General features: G+C 40.2%; 1 protein-coding gene across 2 annotated transcripts in view; it reads left to right on the plus strand.

Moving 5' to 3' along the window:
* plxna2 (plexin A2) overlaps nt 1–22,435 on the plus strand; it is a 278,376-nt gene that overhangs the window by 92,993 nt on the left and 162,948 nt on the right. For both annotated transcript variants that reach the window (XM_036141455.1, XM_012875562.3), the window contains exon 4: nt 13,053–13,187. In XM_036141455.1, the coding sequence (XP_035997348.1) occupies nt 13,053–13,187 (135 nt within the window). The remainder of the gene's footprint in view (nt 1–13,052; nt 13,188–22,435) is intronic.

Genomic DNA, 22,435 nt, shown 5'->3' on the forward strand with positions numbered 1-22,435 from the left:
TTTGTTTCAAATAGACCAACAGTAACATATACTACTGAAATAAAGTGTCATGTAGCATACTAACAATATAATGGTGTGTTCTTTCACAATAAAAGCAAAAATACATTCTCAGACTTCAAATGTTTGTGAAACATTCTACCTTTTTGCTCTTTGGCTTTTTATGGAGTAACACAAGTACAACAACCTAATATGATTATTAACAGATATACTGCTTGTACTCTTCAAATGGTATTTTCTAAACCTTGGTTACCTTAAAAAGAGTGATGACCCCCCTTTTTTCTCACGACTGGAACTATTTCCAAAGAGCTAAATGTGTCCTTCTTGTGAGTTATGGAAAAGTAAACTTCTTTCAACAACCTGATTGTGCTTCAAATGTTGGGGGAAGGGGAGCAGAGTATTGCTCTATGCCAGCGATTATCTAAATCAGGGCTCCAATTTGGATCTGAATGGAGCAGCAAATCAATCCGAACCCAGTCCACAGCTTATTTTCAGGGCATGCTGAGCTAAGGCTATAACACCACTCATTACTAATCAAAGCAATGCACTTAGTTATGAAGGAGAACAACTCTTTCTTTAGGTGTTCTTCAAATGCAAACAATTGAACCTGCAAATTTAATACTGTTATGGCTCCTATTATCAACAAGACATTTAAACCGATAGCAGCTATGCTTATGTTAACCTAGTGCTTCATGTGCATAGATTGTTAGCAGAGCTACTGTACATAGTCTTTTTGAAACTGTTTGTTCCCCTTCTTGTCCTTTAAAAAATTGTAATACAATTTTGCATGTTTTGTGTAAATTGTTTTTAAAACAATACCTTTCTGAAACCCAGTTACCCTAGTTTTACTCCAACAAACACTGTCTGGGTACTCATAAGGGAAAAAATGGTCACTGTCAAAACTACAATAACAAAGCTGTCAACATACTGAGCCTGATTCTTGGTAAATGTGTTGGGTAAAGTACATTTTGAGAAAACACTGTGTAAATTCTTGTTTTTTTTCTGTCTTTAGTTTCATATAAATTGTGTGCTGTTCTTTGTCACAAAATAACAATGGGTAACCCTTTTGCAACTTGCAACCAAAGATAACAGTGTCAAATATGAATCACAGGTTAAAGTTTTGTATTTCTGAATCAATTCCCATCAGGGATAACCTGTCCTGTCCTCTTTGCTATGATCAGACAAGTTTGTCTGAATAGGTACATCTTCATCAGCTGTCGGCCTCAAATAAATTTTTTCTACCTATAGGATTTTTTAAAAAAATTGTTTGCAAGTGCAGCAGACTTTAATGTGCTGAACTGGAACATTTTGTCAAAATTATTATTTTTTTTGTTATCTATGAAAGAACATTGACATTTGATTAAACATGTTCATACAAAGAGAACTCTTTAATTTTTACTATTTGTTATTAAACTTATTTGTTTGTGGTTTTGTTTTGGAAGGATTTGGGGTTTAAGAGTAGAGCATGAAGCTGAACAGCTGATTTAGTTTGTTTATATTAAATACAGCCGGTACTGTAGATGGATGGCAGACGCTGATGTGGCGCATGCTGATGAAGTTGCTTATTGTCATACGTTGTAACAGATTTAGAAGTAGATGGTGTTTGTACAATGTGACCACATCAAAGTTGACATTGTTTCTAATTTTACTAGTCTTAGAAGATTGCTAAAATCGCACAGCGTATAAAAGGCATAAGAGTTTTATAGAAACAGAATATTAATTCATACCATGATATGCTTGACAAATTTTTCTGTGAAATTGTTAAAAAAAAAACTATGTTAGAATATACTATTTTAGACTAAAGACTTCTGAACATCAAATCAAATGAGATGGAAGGTGAAAGAACTATAAAAAACCAAAACAAAATGAATTTAATAAAAACATTTGTCCAGCTCATTTAGGGGAATTGTAGAGTTAGTCACAAATAAACGCCTGCAGACATAACCTTTCTGTCATAGTAGTCTCTGTATGTTTTGTGTAAATTATACTTCTGTGTCATGCCCTCCTCAGTTCCCCAGCCTAGGATTTCCCCCCCGAGCTCTTTAATATTCTGTTGATTGTATCTCACCTAATTTTCATCCTGTTGATTATTTCATAGTGTATTTAAGTTCCTGGTTTCTGTTTCTCCATTGCTGGATTCTCTGTTTATCACGCCGTTGCTGTCACAGTGTCTGTAACTTTTCAGGTTAGTATTAAAAATACCACTTTTCATGATGGGTCTGTGTCGCTCCTGCCATACTTTGGGTCCTCAACAACTCCAAAACATGACGACTTTGTTTATTTTGCTAATAAGTTCAAGCAAATCTATTGTAATTGATTTAATCATTAGTAGCTGTTCCAGATCTTTAATTGGCTCTAGAAATCTGATTTGGACCTTTAAAGATGAATGAGAACCTACGCTATATGCTACAGAATAATCTAGTTACGTTTTCTGGTGTCTCATCCAACACAGTTTTACCCATATGAATGGTATGGTGGTAAGCTTTAGTAGTTTTGAATCTTTAATGTAATATAATTTATATATATAGTGGTAGTTCTCAACATGTCTTTTCAAATCACTTTACAAAATAGTCAATACAATTACATAAGCATTCAAAATTGATCCTTGTTATCAAACAATGCAGTCAAGTTCAGATAATTATTCAAATGTGTTGAAATAATTTATATCAAAGGAAACCTGACAGACCTGATAAAGTCACTGACTTGCAGCTTTTGCTCCTCCTGGATGAGCATGTGACAGGGGAAAGAGAAATTCCCCTTTCACAGGAAGAAACCTCCAGCAGACTCTGGCTTAGAGTGAATGGCTAATTGCTACGATGTAGAAATACAAACAAACAAAATCACAGAAGCACAGATTTAGGGGTACTTTTTTTGTTGAAGAAAAGTAAAACGTTAATGGGAGCAGTAGCTCATTTAGTGGCTTCATCTAGGAAAGAAACAAAGCTAAAGAGATAGCCCTGGATCATTTTTTAAAGTCGTGAGGATAAAAGAGAGCATATAATTAGTTGAAGGAAAAGCTCAGCTAGTGACTATGTCTTGGAGCGAGACAGGGTTAAGCACTGAAAGACAGGGCCAAGTCTATATTATCTATTAAATGGAATGTGTCACACGTAAACAGAACACCAAAACAGATGTAGCTTCTACAAGGAGGAAAAAACAGAAAGAGAGAGAACATAAAGATCATAGCTAAAATTAACAGCAAACAATGTGAAATTGGAGAGTAGTAGGAGAAAGTAACCAAGAGAGGAAAAGTGGTCATTATGTCCTTCTGCAGTTTAAGTTGCAGAGATACCTCAGGATAACCCAAGCCCCTCTAACTGTAGGCTTTATCAAAAAAAATAAAAGTTGTAAGCTTAGTCTTAAACATAGAGCGGGTGTCTACCTCATGGACAAAAGCTGGAATATGGTTCCCCAAAAGAGCAGTCTGAAGACTAAAAGATCTGCTTGTCACGTTTTTTGCGTGTAGAAACTTAAGGAACCACCAGTAAACCTGTAGTCTTTAAACAAAGTGCTCTGTTAGGAACAGATGGAACAATCTAATGTATGGTGAAGCTTGATTATTAAGAATTTTATACTTGATGAGGTGAATTTTAAACTCTAATCTTTATTTAACTGGGAGCCATTGAAGGGAGGCTAAAATAAGAGGGAGATGTATGTTTTTCACTCTTCTGCATTTCTGATGACTTTGTCCTCTGTGACACATACCACTCCTCAATTCACACTGATGCATCTCAATGCCTAAAGTGCCTGAGTTGTTACATTATGCATGGTTATCCGTGGGGATAGACGGTGGGTCTGTCAGCCCATGAGGCTTTTACATAAACAAACCTCTTATTCCTAGGCTTTAAAAAAAGAACTAAAGGTTTAAATAAGGCTGGGCCACCTGTAGTATAGTAAGTCTTGCTACAGTTGACCCAGCTTGATCTGAACTCAGATAAATGACTTGGTTTTATGTATCCACTTTCAGTAATTCACGACTGAGAAATATACCTTGTTCTCATGCGTGCGTGGAAAAACTGGATCTTGAGGGGTTGCTCTCTAAATGTCAGTCTGACACTGAGCCTATTTGGTCTGACCTGCTGACCAATCTCAGCATCAAATTCAAACCATTTACAGAGGCCAAGATGAGTTCCATCAGGTGGATTGGTTTTGATTGGATAAGGTTTATGGTAGCCATTGTCAAATCTGTCTGACCTTTCCCTTTTTCAATAAGTGTGACCCCATTTGACAAAGCTCCCCATTTCCTAACCAGAGCAACATCTGTGATGCCTCTGTGAGGGGTCAGTGCTTTGAGACAGAGCATGAACGTGTGTAATGGCGGCGTACGTTTTTAGAATTTAATCCAGTGTGTGGGATCAGGCGGATAAATGCAGTGTCTGTCACTCCAGCTCAGCAGAAGATAGCTGTCAGATTTATTATTTAGGAAGTTCAACTTCCCTGAAAAGTCAAACTTTCTGAATTGCTCTCTGAAAACAGTTGAATTTCATCCAGAGGAGCAAATTGAGCTAAAATTCAGCTCTTATTGTGCTATTTTGATGCATGGTGGAGGTGGAGTACATACGATTTGAATTATTCCTATCTTGACACAAGGTTCTAACTACCTTGTGTGGTTTGGTAAAGGTTCCCATACATGGCCTACGTTCCTCTCTGCCAGCAGAAATGCTGAGGCAAAATAATCCACGACCTCAGACTGATCCGTATTTGACTTGGCAACCACCTGTGCGCAGCCGGGTCCGATTTCACAGAACTTACATCCCTCAAGGCTAAGGGTTAAAAATAGTATTTCTACAAATCTGAAAAGAAAATTGCTCCCAGGTAATAGTTAGCAGCTGAACTATTAAAGGGGGAAAAAAATGACCATGTAATGTTGAATAAACACTATGTATTGCGTGCTGTCTGGCTTTAAACTCTGAATGCTGAACTTTGGTTTTCATACGGTGCTGCAAAAAAGTATTTCCCTCCTGTCATGAAGTCGGCTGAATGATTACAAAAAGAAACCCATGTCTCGGTCTAAAAAAAAAATACCAGATTAAAAAACAAAGCATCTATCAAGTTTGAAAACTGTTATAAAGTCATTACTAATGCTATGCAACTCTGGCAAACAACAATCATAGCCATTATCCACACATGGTGAAAACTTCGAACAGTGGTGAACCTTACCAAGAGTGGCTAGCCGACCAAAATTACTCCAAGAGTGCAATTCATCCAGGTTGTCTGAAAGGAACCCACAGCAACATTGTAAGCACAGCAAACCCAAATTCCCTCAGTTAACGATGTGTTCATGGTCGACAAGAAAGAGACTGAGCAAAAAGACATCCATGGGAAAAGTTCAAATGCCAAAACCATTGCTGACCAAAAGATTCACAAATGTCTGTCTTGCTTTTGCAAACTAAACATCCTGATAATGCTCCACACACTTGGAAAAATAGTCAGTGTACTGACAAGTCAACAGTGGAACTTAAAGGTGTGTGCCTCAGTACATCAGGCTCAAAACTAACACACTAAGGAGGTTTAGATGAACTGAGCTGCATTAATTTGCATCAATCTATCCATCCATCCATCCATCCATCCATCCATCCATCCATCCATCCATCCATCCATCCATCCATCCATCCATCCATCCATCCATCCGTCCATCCATCCATTCAACGAAAGAAATCAAGAAATGTTAAAAGAAACTAAACTAACATTCTGCTTTATTGTTTGTAAACTAGAAAATACAATTTGCTGCTCACTGCTAAGCTACTGATTGATTGTTGATTGTTGTTTGCAGCCTGACAATTTTTTTCCCCTAAACCTCCATTGTGGCTGAAATAAAACAATTCTGTGTTGAAGAGTAGACCAATATTCACCCACAGCGATGTGAAATTCAATTCAGTTTTATTTATATAGCACCAATTCACACCACATGTCATCTCAAGGCACTTTACAAAGTCAATTCAAGCATATCCAGGCAGACTGGTCAAAAAGTTTCCTATCTAAGGAAACCCAGCAGATTGCATCAAGTCTTGACAAACAGCATTCACTCCTCCTAAAAAGAGCGTAGAGCCACAGTGGACTCAAATGTAAAAGACTTTTTTCACAATTATCACAAATATCTGAGGGTGTTTGTTTCTGCCAAGGGTGACACAAGTATTACTAGACTAGATTATTCAAAAACTGCTTTATTTAGTATTTGCTTGATATTAAAATGTGTTTGATCTAAAACATTTAGATGTTCAAGAAAGCAAAAACTAGGCAAGTCTGTGAGTGGGCAAATGCTTTTATCGCTTCACTGTACATCTCGGGTTGTTTTACCAGAGTAGAATTTTGGAAATGTAGGTTTTTTTTTTTTATGTGTAAAGGTTTGTGTCGTGTTGTTTTAGCTGCTTCCGAGCAGCTTTACGGTGTGGCAGAATAAGCTGTCTTGCTGGGTGGGATGTGTCTTTTGAATGAATGACAGTTTTGGCCTTTACTTTTCCTTCCATCTCTGAGCTTCAACATCCGCAATGCACTGCAAAAATACAAATTTGCTGCACTTTTAGCCGGAATTTATTCAGCCCTTTTCATTCAAGCAAATTGCTTCCCATAGACTCTCACAGTTGGTGATCCACTGTCTGGCACTGCGTTCAAAACCATAGACCAAGGCAGAGCCGCGGAGAGAGGAAGCGGGAGAAGGGCAATCTGGATTGGAGTTTGGTCAATCTTCAAACGTTTTTACAGGGTGCTTACATGGTCTGATCAAACGGCCCCCTCTGGCATGGAACCTTGTAGCCACAAGGGGAAGCCTCTGATGCCTCTGCCATAATTTCCCGCAGGCATATCCCCCTACTCAAACCTCTAGCCCCCTTAGGTTTAGGTACCATAACATAAAACGCACAAGTAGTTGGAGTGTCAGCAGAAAACAAACAATGTTAGTGGTGTGGATTTTGAAACTGAGCCTGCTTCATGTGCCGCCTCCTTTATGTAACCTTCTATTTGAGAACTTCTCTTTTACTACTTTTATCTGTTTTTATTCATGCAGCAAAGGATTTTTTTTTCTTAATTGTGATAAACCGATGGCTTCAACCAACTATGCCATTGTTCAACCAATCAGATGTCACGACAGAACAAGAAAAGGGTTAGAGCTGTGAAATGTGCCCCCCTCCCTACAGATTTCTTCGTTTTTTTTTTTGCTTTTTGTTACTTACGTTTCATATTGAGTATATTGTATTATCATTCAAACATAGCGTGAGAAAAAAAAAGAAAGGTTTTTTTAAAAGATGTTTTCATCCATTGTGGGGGGAAAATAAAGCAATCCAAGCCAAAATTATCCTGTTGTACAGAAAATGGTCTTTTAAACCAATTTACCCCTGGCAACAGCCCCTTCCATTAAGCATTTGCAATAACTAGCAATAAGTATTTTACATTGAGATGATATTTTAATTCAGCCATACTGGATGGCTGTCTGCACAAATGGCATCCGAATCCGTTTTTAATCATAGCTTTGACTAGGCCACTCCAAAACCTTGTTTTCCTTATCTTTTCTTTTCTTTTCTTTTTGAGGCATTCCAAGTAGGACTTGCTTGGTATACTAAACTGATTTCTAAACTAACCTAATTAAGGTGTTCTGGTAAAAATCTGAATTAACGTTTCCATCAACTATGGTAGCTGGTACCACAACTATGTGGGAGGTTATTGGCCTGTTCATAATGCTTCCATAACGTTCTGTCATGTCACCTAAAATGAGTTCTATTATTTGCTTCCAAAGATAAATTGACCAAAACGGCTGCAGTTTGTGATAAACTCATGTCTTGCTCTTGCTGACAGTGTTTCTATGCATGGACGTTTGCTGTTATGCAGGGCTAGTGGAGCATGAATACTGTTTCAATATGACTTCTTGATAATTCAGCTCATAACATATTTCAATGCTGCTTCAGTTAAACATGGGCGGACAGACAGGAGGCTGCAGTAGCTGGTACAGTCTCTGTCGGGGTGAACACTACTGTAAAGGTTTAAAAACAATAAGATGGTGATGAAAAAAATGCTAATTCCAGATATGAGAACAACCTGCCCATTTTTGCAATCAGTGTACACCAAAAGCAGATGTAATTTTTAAAGATTGGCTCTACAGCTGACTGGCTAACATTATGGGTGTTGCTGACTTGGAATAAAAGGCAGACACCAACAACAGAAATAGGATGGTTTATTTAGTCAGCCATTCTAGTAATGGTCATGTAAAAATGACTTGATCAGGACTTAGACATGGATTTTTGTGATTTATTTTGTCCTTTTAAGAACCGAGTAAGGAAATGCAATTCAACGCATAGGTTATACACAGGCAATAAACTGCATTTCAATTCTTAGAAGTTTTTCCACAAATTTTTTAAATGCTTTTATTTTCTTCTCAACTTGCACTCCTTTCTTGCAGTTTACTGCATGTTTTAAGTGTGATCTAGACTAACACATCACTTGTCTTAGCAAAACGCTTCCGAACACACCAGAGCGTACAGCACAAACGGAATAAAGCAGCTTTGGAACTTTTATTAACTTCATAAAGTGATTACGGTTGTCGAAAGAGGGCCTTGTGCATCTGTTCTGATGAAAATATGTATGTAAGATTGGTCCTAAGCATTACATAGGGTGCCCTTACTGAATTTAATCATTCAGAATAATACTAATCCATCCATACATCCATTTTCTAACACGTCTATCCCTTTTGAGGTTGCAAGGGTGCTGGTGCCTATCTCCAGCTGTCAATGGGTGAGAGGCGGGGTACACCGTGGACAGGTCACCAGTCTATCACAGATAATACTAATCATTGATCTAAAAGAAGTTATATCATACTTTGCTGGTTTTGAACGTAACCAGAGAATACTGATCTAATTATAACGATCTAAATGAAAACAAAGCCAGAACAGATGGATGTTGAATGCTCATTGTTGCATGAGCCAAGTGGTTTCATGGGACAAATAGTCTTGCTTTGCGATTTCATAACTGCATTTTAAATGTTCACTTTCACATTATGATTCAATACACCTCCCCCCCCACCCCAAAAAAAAAAACAACACAAGATCTGAAAGCGGTACTCCAGCTCCAGGATTTTCCCTCCCACTCTTTGCCGCTTGAGGACACTTATTTTTGTTCTCGGTTATCTTCCACCATCACTGCTGTGTTTGGATTTATGTTTGTACATGAAGGATATCAAATCCCACATGCAGCATGAATCTAAACACCAGTTGCCTACTGTGTCTTTCTGTATTTTTTTTTTTAATATCTATAATTCAAGCTGGTGTCGTCTTCTCTGTTTTGTTTTTTTTAAACCGTTAAATACAACCGATGGGGCTCCCCTCGAGTACATGTAGACAGTTTTTCCAACACTCATCCATCTTCACCTTTTCCCCATTTCTCACTTTTGGCTTCAACACTGCTGGTAGACACAAGCTGCCTAATAGCTGTGGTGTTGAAATGGGGGACCATGTCAGACCCGACTGGACCAAAGGGCAGCTCTCTGAGGCCACTGGGCTTGTTTCAATGCATTGCTTTTCTTTTAATAGAGGGCGAGTGATATTGTCTGAAAAGTATTACCTGTCTGTGACCTTCTCGTCTCGTCGGATATACGGTGTAATGCATAGTCAAAGGGGGCAAACTTAGGGCATGTTTTCTTACCTTCTTGACTACTTTACCCCAAATCTTAAAATAAAGGAACTGCAGAAGATATTTAGTTTCTAGTGTTTCTTATCCTGTTGTCTGGATTCTTTAAAAAGGTGCGAATGTGTTCCAAAGAAGTTGTTATTGGCCCACCGACACTGGATTTTCCATTTAATTTTAATTACCTCCTTCCATATTTACCCTAATATAGAAGGAGTTTCTTTACATGTAAACCCTTTTTGCAGCACTTCGAGTCTTGCAAAAAGATTTAATGTTCCGCACAAAGTGGTGCATATTTTTGAAGTGGCAGGAAATGAACACGTGGGTTCAAAGATTGAAAAATAAATAAAGATTTTAAAAATGGGTTGGGCATTACTATTACGCCCTTTTTACTCTGAATCCTTAATGAAATGCCGTGTCACTGATTGCTTTCAGTGCTTTTTAATAGAGTCCATCTGTAATTTAATCTCAGTGTAACCTCAGCTTTTCTGTGAAGACATCCGAGGTTTGTTAGTGAACAGCCCAATGAATGTTAGGAAACCCAGCAGACATTTTGGTTGTGAAGTTGTTGAGATGTTTAAGGTAGGATTAGATTATGGACAACATTCCATGGTTTGGACATCTCTGCTCGGGGCATGGCCTTAAGTTGCCTACTGATGTGTGGATCGTGTGCATCCGTGGATTTGACTGGCTAGAAAAACACTACATAAACGAAGTCAGATCTGACCAGTTTCCCTTTCACTGCTGAGGTAAAAGCATCCTCGCAAAATTCTGCCACCACCCTATTTGAAAGGCAATGCTTTTTAGTTTTTGTGTGTTCTACCTCGTAGCCAGGTAATGTATGCATGCCTGCAGGGCAGGGGATTTGTTGCTAAAACATTCCAGCAGCGAATGTGTGCACTAGTTGTGCTTGTGGCCAAATGTGAATTAAGAGGCCCCCGAACGGCGGTGAGAGAAAGGGGTGATAGCGATCTGATTCAGATGAACTGCGGGCGGGGAAGGTCGGGTTATCTCACGATCCCTTGCGGCAACCTGCTTGGACACATATCACGGCGTGAAGGTGCCGCTCCGCCGGGTGCATGCACACCAACACACTCAGTAGCAAACAGTGCCGACCCTAGTGTGGCCTGGCAGTGACATGCTTTATGGGCGAGCGTGTTTGCTGAGGTCTCCCTCCGCACTGCAGTGTCAGTAACCAGATGAAGAGAGGCCCGGCCCCTGCGTCCTTCCTCCATCCTCACACATATGGCTTTCACATATGTTCTGTCCTCAACTCCTGGATGAGTCCCCCTGGGTCGGTTGCAGGTCAGACACGGAAGGCTTGACCAGTTTGAGTTCTTCCACTCAAGCAGTCAATCTCTAGGGCCTTCTGTTAACCTACCTCACTTCTTCTTTCCCCTTACAGAGCTAGCTAATGATTTGATGCACATTCATGGCCTCAGAAACAAGCCGGAGGCCTTGTGTGTACACACGTCGGCTCCCAAATCCCTTCACCCTCCCAGACTGACATATGACCCTGACTTTCCCCCTCCTGAGTTATTTTTTAGTGAGCCGGCCCGCTCTTTGGGGCTGTCACTATCTGAATAGACAGATGAATGTTGGGGTGGAGAGAGGCAGACGAGAACGGACAGATGATAGAGCCATCAGCTTTGATGGTTGGGGGAGGGATGTCTTATATCTGACATCATACAGACATCTTTCACGCCCCGCATGAGCAAACCTCCCCCCTTTAAATTTTGCTGTTCTGGCTGTATATTTGGTCAACATGATTCAATGTGAAGGGGAAAAACATCATCCCATTTGGGACGTATTACTCCATTTTTTTTTTTTTCGTCTCGTTCTGTACGAAGGGGGCCTTGGCTTCAATTTCAAAGTATTAGTGAGAGAATTTGTCATTCATCAGGAGAAGGAGGAAAGGAAAACACAGCTCAGGTTCCTCAATGGTTTAATTGTATCAGCAATTAATTCCTAAACTTTCTGTAACCAAAGGAACTACAAATAAATCTCAAAAGACTTACGTTAACTCATACATATATAATCATGCAAACTGTTACGCAGGTTTGGTGCTTAAAAATAATTTGGAAGATATACAAAGATTCATAAACATACTGTATAATTATAGCTATACCTTTCAACTTTTGTCCTGTTATGACCACGAAAACATGTTCACATATATGTACTGAGGTTATGACCACGAACCTTAAGGCATCATATTTGGATTTTATCTGATAAAAAGTGGTATGCATTTATATATTTGGATCCGATGAGTCCGGGCTTTGTAGAACCACCTTTCACTGCAGTTAAAGCTGTGCTTTGGGGCATGGTAAATGGATTGAATTTCTGTAGTGTTTGTCTATTCACTAGAGACACATTCACACCGTCCAACCTCAGAAAAACTACCCCAATGGAGCCACAGTCACCATATTACAGGCAAATTAAAGGATAATACTTTAAGATAATCTTGCACAGACTGGAAAAGATTTGGTCCTGTAAATATTGACCGACACAATGTAGTGCAGTGAAGTGCCAGAAAAATTGTTGGTGGTTTTGAACAAAATTTACGTATGAAAATCTGAAAATTGTTGGAATGCATTCGTATTAACCAGCTGAGTCATAGATTAAAAGGACCAATTATGGCAGCAATTACAGTTGCAAGGATTTTGGGTTAATTCTCTACTACCTTTGGACAGCTAAAGACTGAAACTTTTGCCCTTTTTTGGCAGAATTGCTCAAGCTAAGTCAGTCAGGTTGGATGGAGAGCTTAATGTGGACCTCAATTTTTAGGTCTTACTGCAGATTCTTATTTCCTGTCTTCTCATGAATTTTAGATTTGTGGAATGCACAGCTGGTCGTCGTACTTTCAGCAAATTCTCCCACCTGAGCTGTGGATCTCTGCAGCTCCTCAATAGCTACCACAAGCCTCGTGACTTCTTCTCTGATTAATCGACCTCTGCCTCAATATGAGGGCTTTTGCATATCCTTACTGGTTTTCCTTCTGTTTTACCCAGTATTTAGTCCATCCATCTTAGATCAACTCTGACCAGATTCCCTGCCCAGCTAAAGAAAAAAACATTCCTACAGATGATACTACCAATATAACAGCAAATGCTGTCATTTTTCTTTCACTTGAAAACAAGGTTCTATCTTCTGTTGGCCTAACATAAAATCCTTAAATACAGTGATTGTTGTCAGTACTAACGTGAGGAAATCTAAAATACGTCAAAGGGTGCGAATGGCTTTGCAGGGCGCCGTATATCCAAATCTCCTTCTAACAGAATCTGAGTCAGTGAGTGATGAACGACGTCGACAAGACGTTTTTTGTGACTCTCAGCAGTCATTGTTGTAAATCTCTGCTTGTCTGTTTCCCTGTTTCTTTGTGTGACATGGATATAAATAGTTTTGCCTGACCGGTTTGTCTCCTGTCTTTTTCTTTTTTTTCTGCTTAGATTCGTGTTGATGGGCCTCCTCACGGCGGAGTCCAGTACGAGACGATCTCGGTCATAAAGGACGGGAGCCCCATCCTCAGAGACATGGCCTTCTCTCTTGACCGCAGCTCTCTCTACGTCATGTCCGAGAGACAGGTAGGCCTGGGTCTTTTTTTTTTTCTTTTTCTTTTTTTAAACCTTGCACTCCCTAATTATTCTAGTTACCCTAACAGGAGGATGGATGGCTTTAATGCATTTTGCGTGTGCGTATGCAGATGCTCAAATGTCAGGGATAGTCTGTAAGGCTCCAGCAGGGCCCAGGATGGCTCACCTTCTGCACATCACCGAATCCACCAGCTCCTGTTAGCTATAAATAACCCGTGTGGCACAGCGGGGGTACATTCTGACAGCGTTTGATAATGAAGGAAAAGAATGAGGGCAGGGACAAAGAAAGAAATAGACAGACAAGAAAAAGGGTTAGGTAAGAGTGAGAACGAGAGAGAGGAAGGGCTTCTTCCTTTGGCTGGCTGTGTGTGTTGGGGTTGGATTTGGGGAGGGAGGGAGGGAGTAATGACGAAAAGAGGGGACAGCTGGGGGAGTGCATGACTTAGGAGTAAAGGGAGGAACAGAGAGTGCAAGGTCATCCTTTCTTGCTGCTGATGAGGTGACACAGCATCGAAGGGTGAAAAAGGAAGCAACTGATAGCCATCAGTGCAGCCGACGTGTGCCATAGGTAGGAATGATGAGGTCACACGTGGGTGGGAGGGCGGCACAAGGACAATGCGGAGGTCGGGTGATAAGAGTGGAAAAGGAGATGGTTTGAGAGAAAAGACATGACAAGAGGAGGGGAAGTGAGACGGCGGCGGAGCTCGGAAGCGGCTGCAGGGGACTTGGTGGCGCAGCGGCCCCGGGGACAGACCACGTCTGAGGCTGTCAGCGGCTGCTGATGAATTACCATCCTCTCTCCTTATCTGTTCCTTTAACGCCGTCAACACTGGCTGGCCACAGCACACGCGTTTGGACTCATACAGGGCACTAGTCAGATTTGTTCTCCTCACAGTATGACTAAGAGATGTGTTGATATAATGGGTGTAAGATCGAAACACATTTTATTTAGTCATTTAAATTTAAAATGTGAAACTCATAGATGTAAACAGTGTTTATTTGTGGTAAGTATGATGATTATGGCCTACAGCTAAGGAAAACCAAAAAGTTTCTTACAAAATTGGAATATTACATTACACCAGTAAAAATAGATTAATAAAACTTTTTAAAATATTTGGGTGTACTATACTAAATGCCCATTCAGTAATCGGGTGAAGCGCCACTTTTGCATAAATGAGTCCCTGAGTGCAGTGTGACATGGAGAAGATCAGCCTGTGGTGCTGCTGTGGAGTTAAGGAAGCCCAGGCTGTTGTAATTTAGCCTGTGTTAGCGTCTCTCATCTTCCTCCCGACAATAATCCACACGTTCTCTATGTGGTCTAGGTTAGCCAGTTTGCTGGCTAATCAAGCACAGTAGCATCATGCTCTTTAAATCGGGTATTTTTACTCTGGGTATTGTGCATAGCTGCCAAGTCCTGATGGAGAAATAAATCAGCATCTTCATGGAGCTTTTCAGCAGAGGAAAAGACAAAGAGCTCTGAAGTTTCCTGTTATGGCTACACTGACGTTGGGCTTGATAAAACACAGCAGACCAGCATCAGCAGATGACATGGCTGAACCTCTCTAATCAACATCGTCTTGGCATAACTAGTGGTTTAACACAAGGATTGTGGCAGTTGTAGCCAATGTCCTATATCCGTCTGTAACAGGTGGCTGCTGAAGCACCGACTGCAGCCACAGTCCACATTTTGTAAATATTACCCTAATTCTTGACTGGCCCTTGCTTCACCAGTTAAATCCCACACCATTTTATTACCACACTTTTACGTTCCACTCAGCTTTCCTTTATTACACCTATAGATACTGATATCAGCCAGCTTCTTTAGCATACATATACATTTTATATTAAAAAGTAAAAACGATAGTAAACGTAAAGAAATTAGTAGTCTTGGATAATTTGGTGATTTTGCTAAGAAACTGAATTTTTTGGTTTTCATTTGCCAAAAGCAACACTCATTCAAATCAACATCAAAGAATGCTTCAATATCAATAATGATTTGTAATTCTGTGTTCAACAAAGCCATTTAGATACACCCATTATTCTGCTCGCAACATTATACTCTGTAATTAACAGGTTGCACAGTCAACCCCCACCAACCCTGCATAGATAAGCAGGTATAGACGATGGATGGATGGATAGGCTAAGCATCATTTGTTCTTTTATTTTAAATATGTTTCTTGATACAACAGTAACAGTGATGCCCAAGATGGTATATAGTAGGGTTGTCAGAATAATCGATGCCTCGATGTTCGCGAGTCCCATAAAAAGGTCGGTAAAGCTCCTGTCTGCGACAGTTTAGCAGTAAAAACCTCCCGGACAACGCAAGCTAGCGCCAGCTGTTATGAGCTTATTAGCTATCAGCAGCACAGTGGCCTGGTACTGTAGGAACTTGAAATTAATTATATCTCTTTTAGACTCAGTTTGAGTATTTCAACACCAGACACATTCACAATGTGGAAAACATGGCATTGCGTAGATTGCACAAGTGAAGAAGAGTAGCTTTTTACCGAGTCTGAAATGACTTACTGATGTTTACTAAATCCTTTATTCCCACTTATTTCACAGATGAAACAGGCTTTTGATGTTGAGCTCTTAACTGCTAGTCATCTGAATAAGAAGTTATGTATGTGGATGTTATTAGTATTCAGCTTGTAGACTCTTCTGTCTCTCTCTGCGGGGGTTAGGGAGGATCGAAGCAGACGCGTGCGCACACACGTTCGCACACACATGTTCAGCCGCTTTGGAGACGTTGCCTTGAATGTTTAACGACGCAGTTCGATAGTCACACCTGACAGATTGGCTGAAATGGGATTCTGTTCTGCTCTTTCTGTTTTACTGTCGGGTTCTTTGACTCCACAGCAACGGGTTTTTTTCAGATCTGATCCCGCTCTCTTTGCTTGATCTACACAACTGGAATCCAAAGAGATGCGTTATAAGACCGGTGATGGTATCTGCTGTACATTACACACCAGCTACCTTAAACAGGCCCTGTTGCACTCAGCGGGAGACATCTATTTGACCTTTATCTCAACATGGGCTTAAATGTCACCCCGAGTCACACATCCAGAGTTATCACGAGATATATCTTGTCCAAGCGCCGCTCGTTCCCGGGAACCTGACTGATGCGGGCTGAGGCCCAGCGCATGGCGTTGGGAGGCGGCGGAGAACAAAGGAGGGATGATATCAAACAGGAACCGAGGCAGATTTGGCTCCAGTTGCATTTCCGACTCGGAATAACAAAGAAGCCCTCTGTGTTTGGCACAGTGGGAAAGGGAGAGAACAGAGAGAGCAGAGGAGAGGCAGACATGAGGCTGGAGGAGAGGAAAGCATAAATCGAGGGAGGGAGTGTGATATTTGCAAAGCGAGGCCAAACTCGTGAAGCTGAGCTCTCCATCGCTCCTCCCCCTCGCACCTGCCAGCATAGGAATCCTAAGATTTTAAATATACAAACGCGCAATAAAAGTACAAACGCAAAGCGTATGCCTTCTTTGTGTTTATTTGCATAGGTGCTACAACAGAGAGTGCACTAGACTCCATCAGTCACATATGCAAGAACATTGTGGCTTTTAGACCTGCAGACACATGCAAGCATCAGTTCCCCATCAAATATTCAAATTGTCTTCAAACAATCCTTTTTGGGGTAGTTGCTGAACTATTTGTTAGCATTAATCACACACACACATCGCATCCAGATGAGAATCTACGAGTTTCCTCCTTTTACCTGCTTCTCATTTGTCACTTCCTAACAATGGACGTTATCATTAATATCCCTTTAGCTTCCTGTTTTAGTCTCTCCCCATCCCACTGCCACGCCGAACTGTGCTTAGTTTAGTAGATGTAATGACAAGAGAAGCAGCGATATTAATGACAGCTCGGGAGCGGCTCAATGTGAAGGCAGCGTGGTGGAACTGATGAAAAGACCTGGCTGACTTGTTTTCTCTTCTCCATCAGCTGCATCAGTATTTGTGTACGTGGGGTGTGTCCTACTGTACGGTGCTAGATCATCATCAGCAATTTTGACACGTCTAGAATAACTCGATTTTTTAACCCAGAATTCTGATCTGGACTGTGTATAAAGTCCCTCTGGTACTACAGTGCAAAGACTATTTACGCCCCTTAAATCTTTTCACATTCGACGAGCAACTTCAATGTTTTATTGGGATTTTTTACGAGTGAATGAAAGAAAGTTGCGCGTAATTGTGAGCTGGAAACGTGACATGTTTTTACTTACAGCAAGCTGAAGAGTATGGCATGCTTTTGTATTTGGCGTCTTGAGTAAGTAGATTATAGAACCTCCTCTCATCGCAATTACAACTGCAAATCTTTTAGTTTAGGTCCATGTTGGCGTTTCACATCTAGAGACCTGGATTCTTTGTCCATTATTCTTTTTAAAATGGCTTAAGCTCCATCACACTGAGTATTGAGTGTCCGTGGACATACATTGGTTTTCTCCCAGGTTTACTGTGTATTAGGAATACACAGTAGTTTGAGTTTGCTTTTTTACTTTGTGGTCCCTTATTAAACAGGAAACGGGCATGGGGAGAGGGGTGTGTAGCTCATGTCTCAGCGTCAGGATTCAAACCCCTGATGACTGCGTCGAGGACTGAAAGCATCCCTACATGGATCGCCCACTCAAACGCCAAGCTACACGCCGCCCTGATCTTCCCATTATTTCCGACCAGCTTCCCCTTTTCTGTGCAGCAGGGCGTCACCACAGAGTGATTCTTCATGGTGTGCGTGCTGCGTTCAGGGTGTTCATCTTCTGCCACACCCAGTCATTTGATTTCCGTCCAAAATTGCCAGCTTTTCCTCTGACCACCTATTATCACGTATCTGCCTTCACCTACATCGTGGCAAACCTCAGGAGGGGAATTATTTCGGCTTTTTATTCTAGCTATTCAACAATCTTGCCAGTTTTCTGCAGTGGCCATATTTGTGCGCCGTGCACAACTAGTAGTTGTCCTGTTAATTGAGCCGTGGCTCTCTGCAGCTGCTCCTGAGTTACCACGGGTCTTCTTTTAAATCATTTTTAAAGACTCATCTTTTTTCCTTGGCCTTTCAACATAGCTTGAGTTGTTTGTTTTCCCTCATGAGTTAGCTTTGTTTTTATTTGTATTCTTATGTATCTATGCTTTATTTTATTTTTATGGTTTGTGTTATTGATATGTACTGCATTTTGTTCAAAAATCTTGTTTTTAAGTGTTCCTTATAAATAAATAGGATTTGCATTTGGATTATTGCTCCCCCCTTCACAGACGTGTCTTGGTTCTCTTGCAGTTGTGCCATTCAACTTTGCTCAGTGAGATGCTATAAACGTAGGACATTGTTTCATAACCTTCTTTATACCGAATTCCCACTGCTTTGTTCCTGACTTGTTTGGTGTGTTTTTTTCTGGCCTTTATGAAGCTGTTTCTTCATTTGTGTTCATTAACAACCCGCTGAGACCCTCACAGAACAGCTGTGTTTATATTGAGAATAAATTATCAATAGGTGGACTCTTTCCGATTTTCGTGAGTTTTCCAGTATTTGCACACATTTCAGACTTAATTTGTAAAACCACGGCAGTCATTTCTCTCCTATTTCACAAATGTGATTCACCTGGTGTCGGTCTATCACAAACGAGAAATAACATATGAGAATGTGTGGTTGTAAAAGAATAAAAGTATTGGAAAGTTCAAGGCATGTTAACACTTTTGTCTGTTTTACAGACAAAGTTCACTCAGTTTTGACATTGATCCTGGGTGATGGGCTCTTCACTGAGTTTGGCCACATCAATATTATTTAGGATTCAGATACAGCTTCAGACATAGTGGAATTATTTGCAAACATTAAGTAAGAGCAGTAGCATAAATTGATTTGTTTTTATGTTTGTAGAGCCTCAGAATCGGTGTAATTCTGCTTATTAAGATGCACATGCTGAAGGCGAAAGCTGCTTAAATTGCAGACGCTCCGTTGCAGGCCATAGGCTGATCTCTACACATGTGCTGTAAATAAGTGGATGAGCAGGAGATCTACTGTTGAAAAGATAATATTGATACATATTTCATCTTGCTTTCATAAGAAAGGGATCAGGAATTTCTGATCTTTAAAGATTGTTTCCCAAAAACAATTTTTGTCAACATGTTGCTACAAATTGCTGTTACATCATTTCAAGTATTTGTTTTTATAAAAGGGAGGACAGAACATCTTTTTTTTTTTTATTAACTTCACTGCTTGTGGAATTCTGTTATTTGGGCAGTCGTTCAGGGAGCAAGGAGACATTTCTGTTCACACACCAAAATAAATGACGATTTAATGGGGATGCACTGATCAGGAGTTTGTGGTTTATCCCAGAACAGTTTTTCGGAATATTGATTTTAGCTGATTCCAGTTTCTGGTCACATTTTTGCCGCTACTGTGTCTATGCACAGCTGGATTTGACTAAATTTAAAACAGACCTAAATATTATGGAGTTCACATTTTAAACCGCCTTTAGCATCCTATATTAATTAATATATTTAGTTGCTTCAATATGTGTTCCCAATACTTTAGACCCTTACCTTCACCATGAGATGTCTGAAAGGCTCAGAATCCAGCCTGTTCCATCATTGAGGCTGAAAGTAACTAGTCTTGCTGTGCTCCCCTCAGCCTTTCTGTTACCTGCTGAAAGTCTCACTCTCTCTGTCTTCCAGCCTGAATGAACTTCAGGCATGTCCTGACTTGACAAGGACTGACTTATCTAACAATTTTCTTTTAAATAGTTTCTAATAACTTATGCTTCCAGACTTTTCTTCAAAATCTCAACAATACGCACAACAATTAAGTTTGACTCTTTATCGCTCAGCAACACCGTCAACACCAAGGTGGCTAATTACCGAAAGTGTGACCTCCAAGCTTACATATGGTGCGTTCACAAACTGAATTTACACGTTTTTGACAAGCTGGCCACAGGTTCAGGCTAATCAAGCTGATAATTAGCTTGTTCTGGGCTCGGTCCCATGCATGGAGTTAACAATCAGACATAAATGCATATTTGAGCACTACTATGTTTTCACTCTCTATACATGTTTTAGAAAAAGTCCACAGGTCGTTCATTTTCCAGGCCAGTGTAGCACATTTCAGTAACAAGACAGCGTATTATTGTCGCTTTGCTGGTAAATTCCATGGCTTTCTACCAGTGACATGTAGCTGAACTACTGGGATTATGTTTGCAGCTGCTACTACGTCGTTGAAAATATTCCCACAGTTTTGGTTCTTGACTCGGTTGCAGTGCCACTGGCAAAAACCCAGCGATGAACAGAAAAGGTCATAGCTGTTGTGGTAGATTCAGCTGAGCTGCCTCCTAGACACGTCCTCCAATCCTCGCTTTCTTTTCCTCTAAGTCATGTGAGATGCCCTCTGAAATGTATTACATTCCTAAAACCACCACACAATGTTCAATATTGCATCAAAAGCTGTAGTTTTTCAAGCCGAATACCACATCATGCACTGGAGCAAAGTCCCCGCACATGGCCATGTGGTTCACATGATCTGCAAGTATTGTATTGTAAAGCATAGGGGAATTTATTTATTTATTTTTCTAACTAGGATGTACATAAAGCCAGATATGCTGTGCTGACTGCAATACAGTATGCCAGAGCCATCACAATTCCAAGTGGCAGTCTAATCAAACAGGTGGGCAGAGCACTAATGTTTGAAAGGCAGCTGGAGCAACGCTTATTTATTGTTGCTTTTGCCAGCTCGTGCAAATGTAGTGCATTAGATCTGTGTTGGGGTTTGGAGTGGTCTTGCTGATTACCCACCCCTCCTTTTTTTCACCGTTTTATTTGTTTTTCAAATATTTTTATGCCCTAGAATGCAAACCACCTCAGCTTTTTTTTCCTTAAAACCTCCACTGGCTCTGCATTTGCTGGCTTTTTTTTTATCGTCTACTAATATTTGTGGAAGTTTAGGTCATCTCAGGGACACGAAACACAGTGGAGGTCCTCAATGGGGTACGTGTCTTATTTGGTAGAGTTTTATTAATGCAGCACTGAAATAAGTGGTGAAATTCAACCTGCAACGGCGGCCTGGATCGCCAATATTTACCAGACCTCTTTATTTCTATCTTGTATCGTGTTTGCCAGATTTGTAAGGACGGGCACTCATCAGACGGTGTCGAGAATCACTGACTGCATTATTTCACTTGCTGTGGTCAGAAGCCTGTACACAAAGACCAGGCTGTAATGTATTATTCATGAGACACAATCAAGATTTAACATGTGAAAGGGCTTTGAAGTGGAACCTGTGGAATAGTCTTACCACTGACAGCCTGAAACCCTGCGTGAAAGAGCTTTTTTATATTTAAAAAAATAAAAACATTTACACATGCACACAATGTGTGTATATATATATATATATATATATATATATATATATATATATATATATATATATATATTTTAAATGTAACAAAGGGATGCAGGTGTTGACTTTGTAGTGGCCTTGAATGGTTTTGTAAATTTTTTATAGCTGTTGAGCGCAAGCGTACATAATAGACCTCTGCAGACTTAATGGAGTTCCCAGTGAAATAGAGGCACTCTAATTGCAAGATCCTTATGAGGATTAGTGTGAAATTCCCGCTAGCGTTACGAACTGAGGAATACCGAGCCGGTGAAGAAAACTAGCTTGTTTGTCATGGATAGACCCATACAACGTCCAGGCATGTGCTGCTGTCACTCTTCAGTACACCCTTGGCTCTTTAGAAAACATTTAATCCTGTCAGCTTCCAGTGTTTGTGTCCCGTTCTGCCTTCATCTGCCACCTTCACGTACGAAACGGCAAACAATACAGAAAGGAAAACCTTGTATTTTCAGCTCTGCCAATTTATTCCAGTTGCTCAGCTGTGAAATTTAAATTCTTTGCATGAGTTGTTTCTTTTTTAAAGCCTTTAAGTCTTTTTATGATGTGTTCTCTCAATCTCTATTCCCAAAGATCCCCCTCCTCAGATTTTTTTTTTGGTTTCTCCTTCTTTCATCCAGACTGAGAAATTAAGGTTAGATATTATCGTGTCTGAGAATAAGAGATAATTTGTTCGCAGATGTTCAGACTAGGATTACCTAATATGCGACCTCACTTTTATTGACTAGTGTTTATAAGATCAAAAGGTGGATGCTCTCTGTTAATTTTGATAAAATGTAATATGTATAATCTATTTGCTTTGGCTGTATTGCAGACAGGAAGTAGCAGCTGTTGTCTGCTATGAGATTCTCATGATATTG

The sequence above is a fragment of the Fundulus heteroclitus genome, chromosome 1 (assembly GCF_011125445.2).
Source record: "Fundulus heteroclitus isolate FHET01 chromosome 1, MU-UCD_Fhet_4.1, whole genome shotgun sequence".
NCBI lineage: Eukaryota > Metazoa > Chordata > Actinopteri > Cyprinodontiformes > Fundulidae > Fundulus > Fundulus heteroclitus.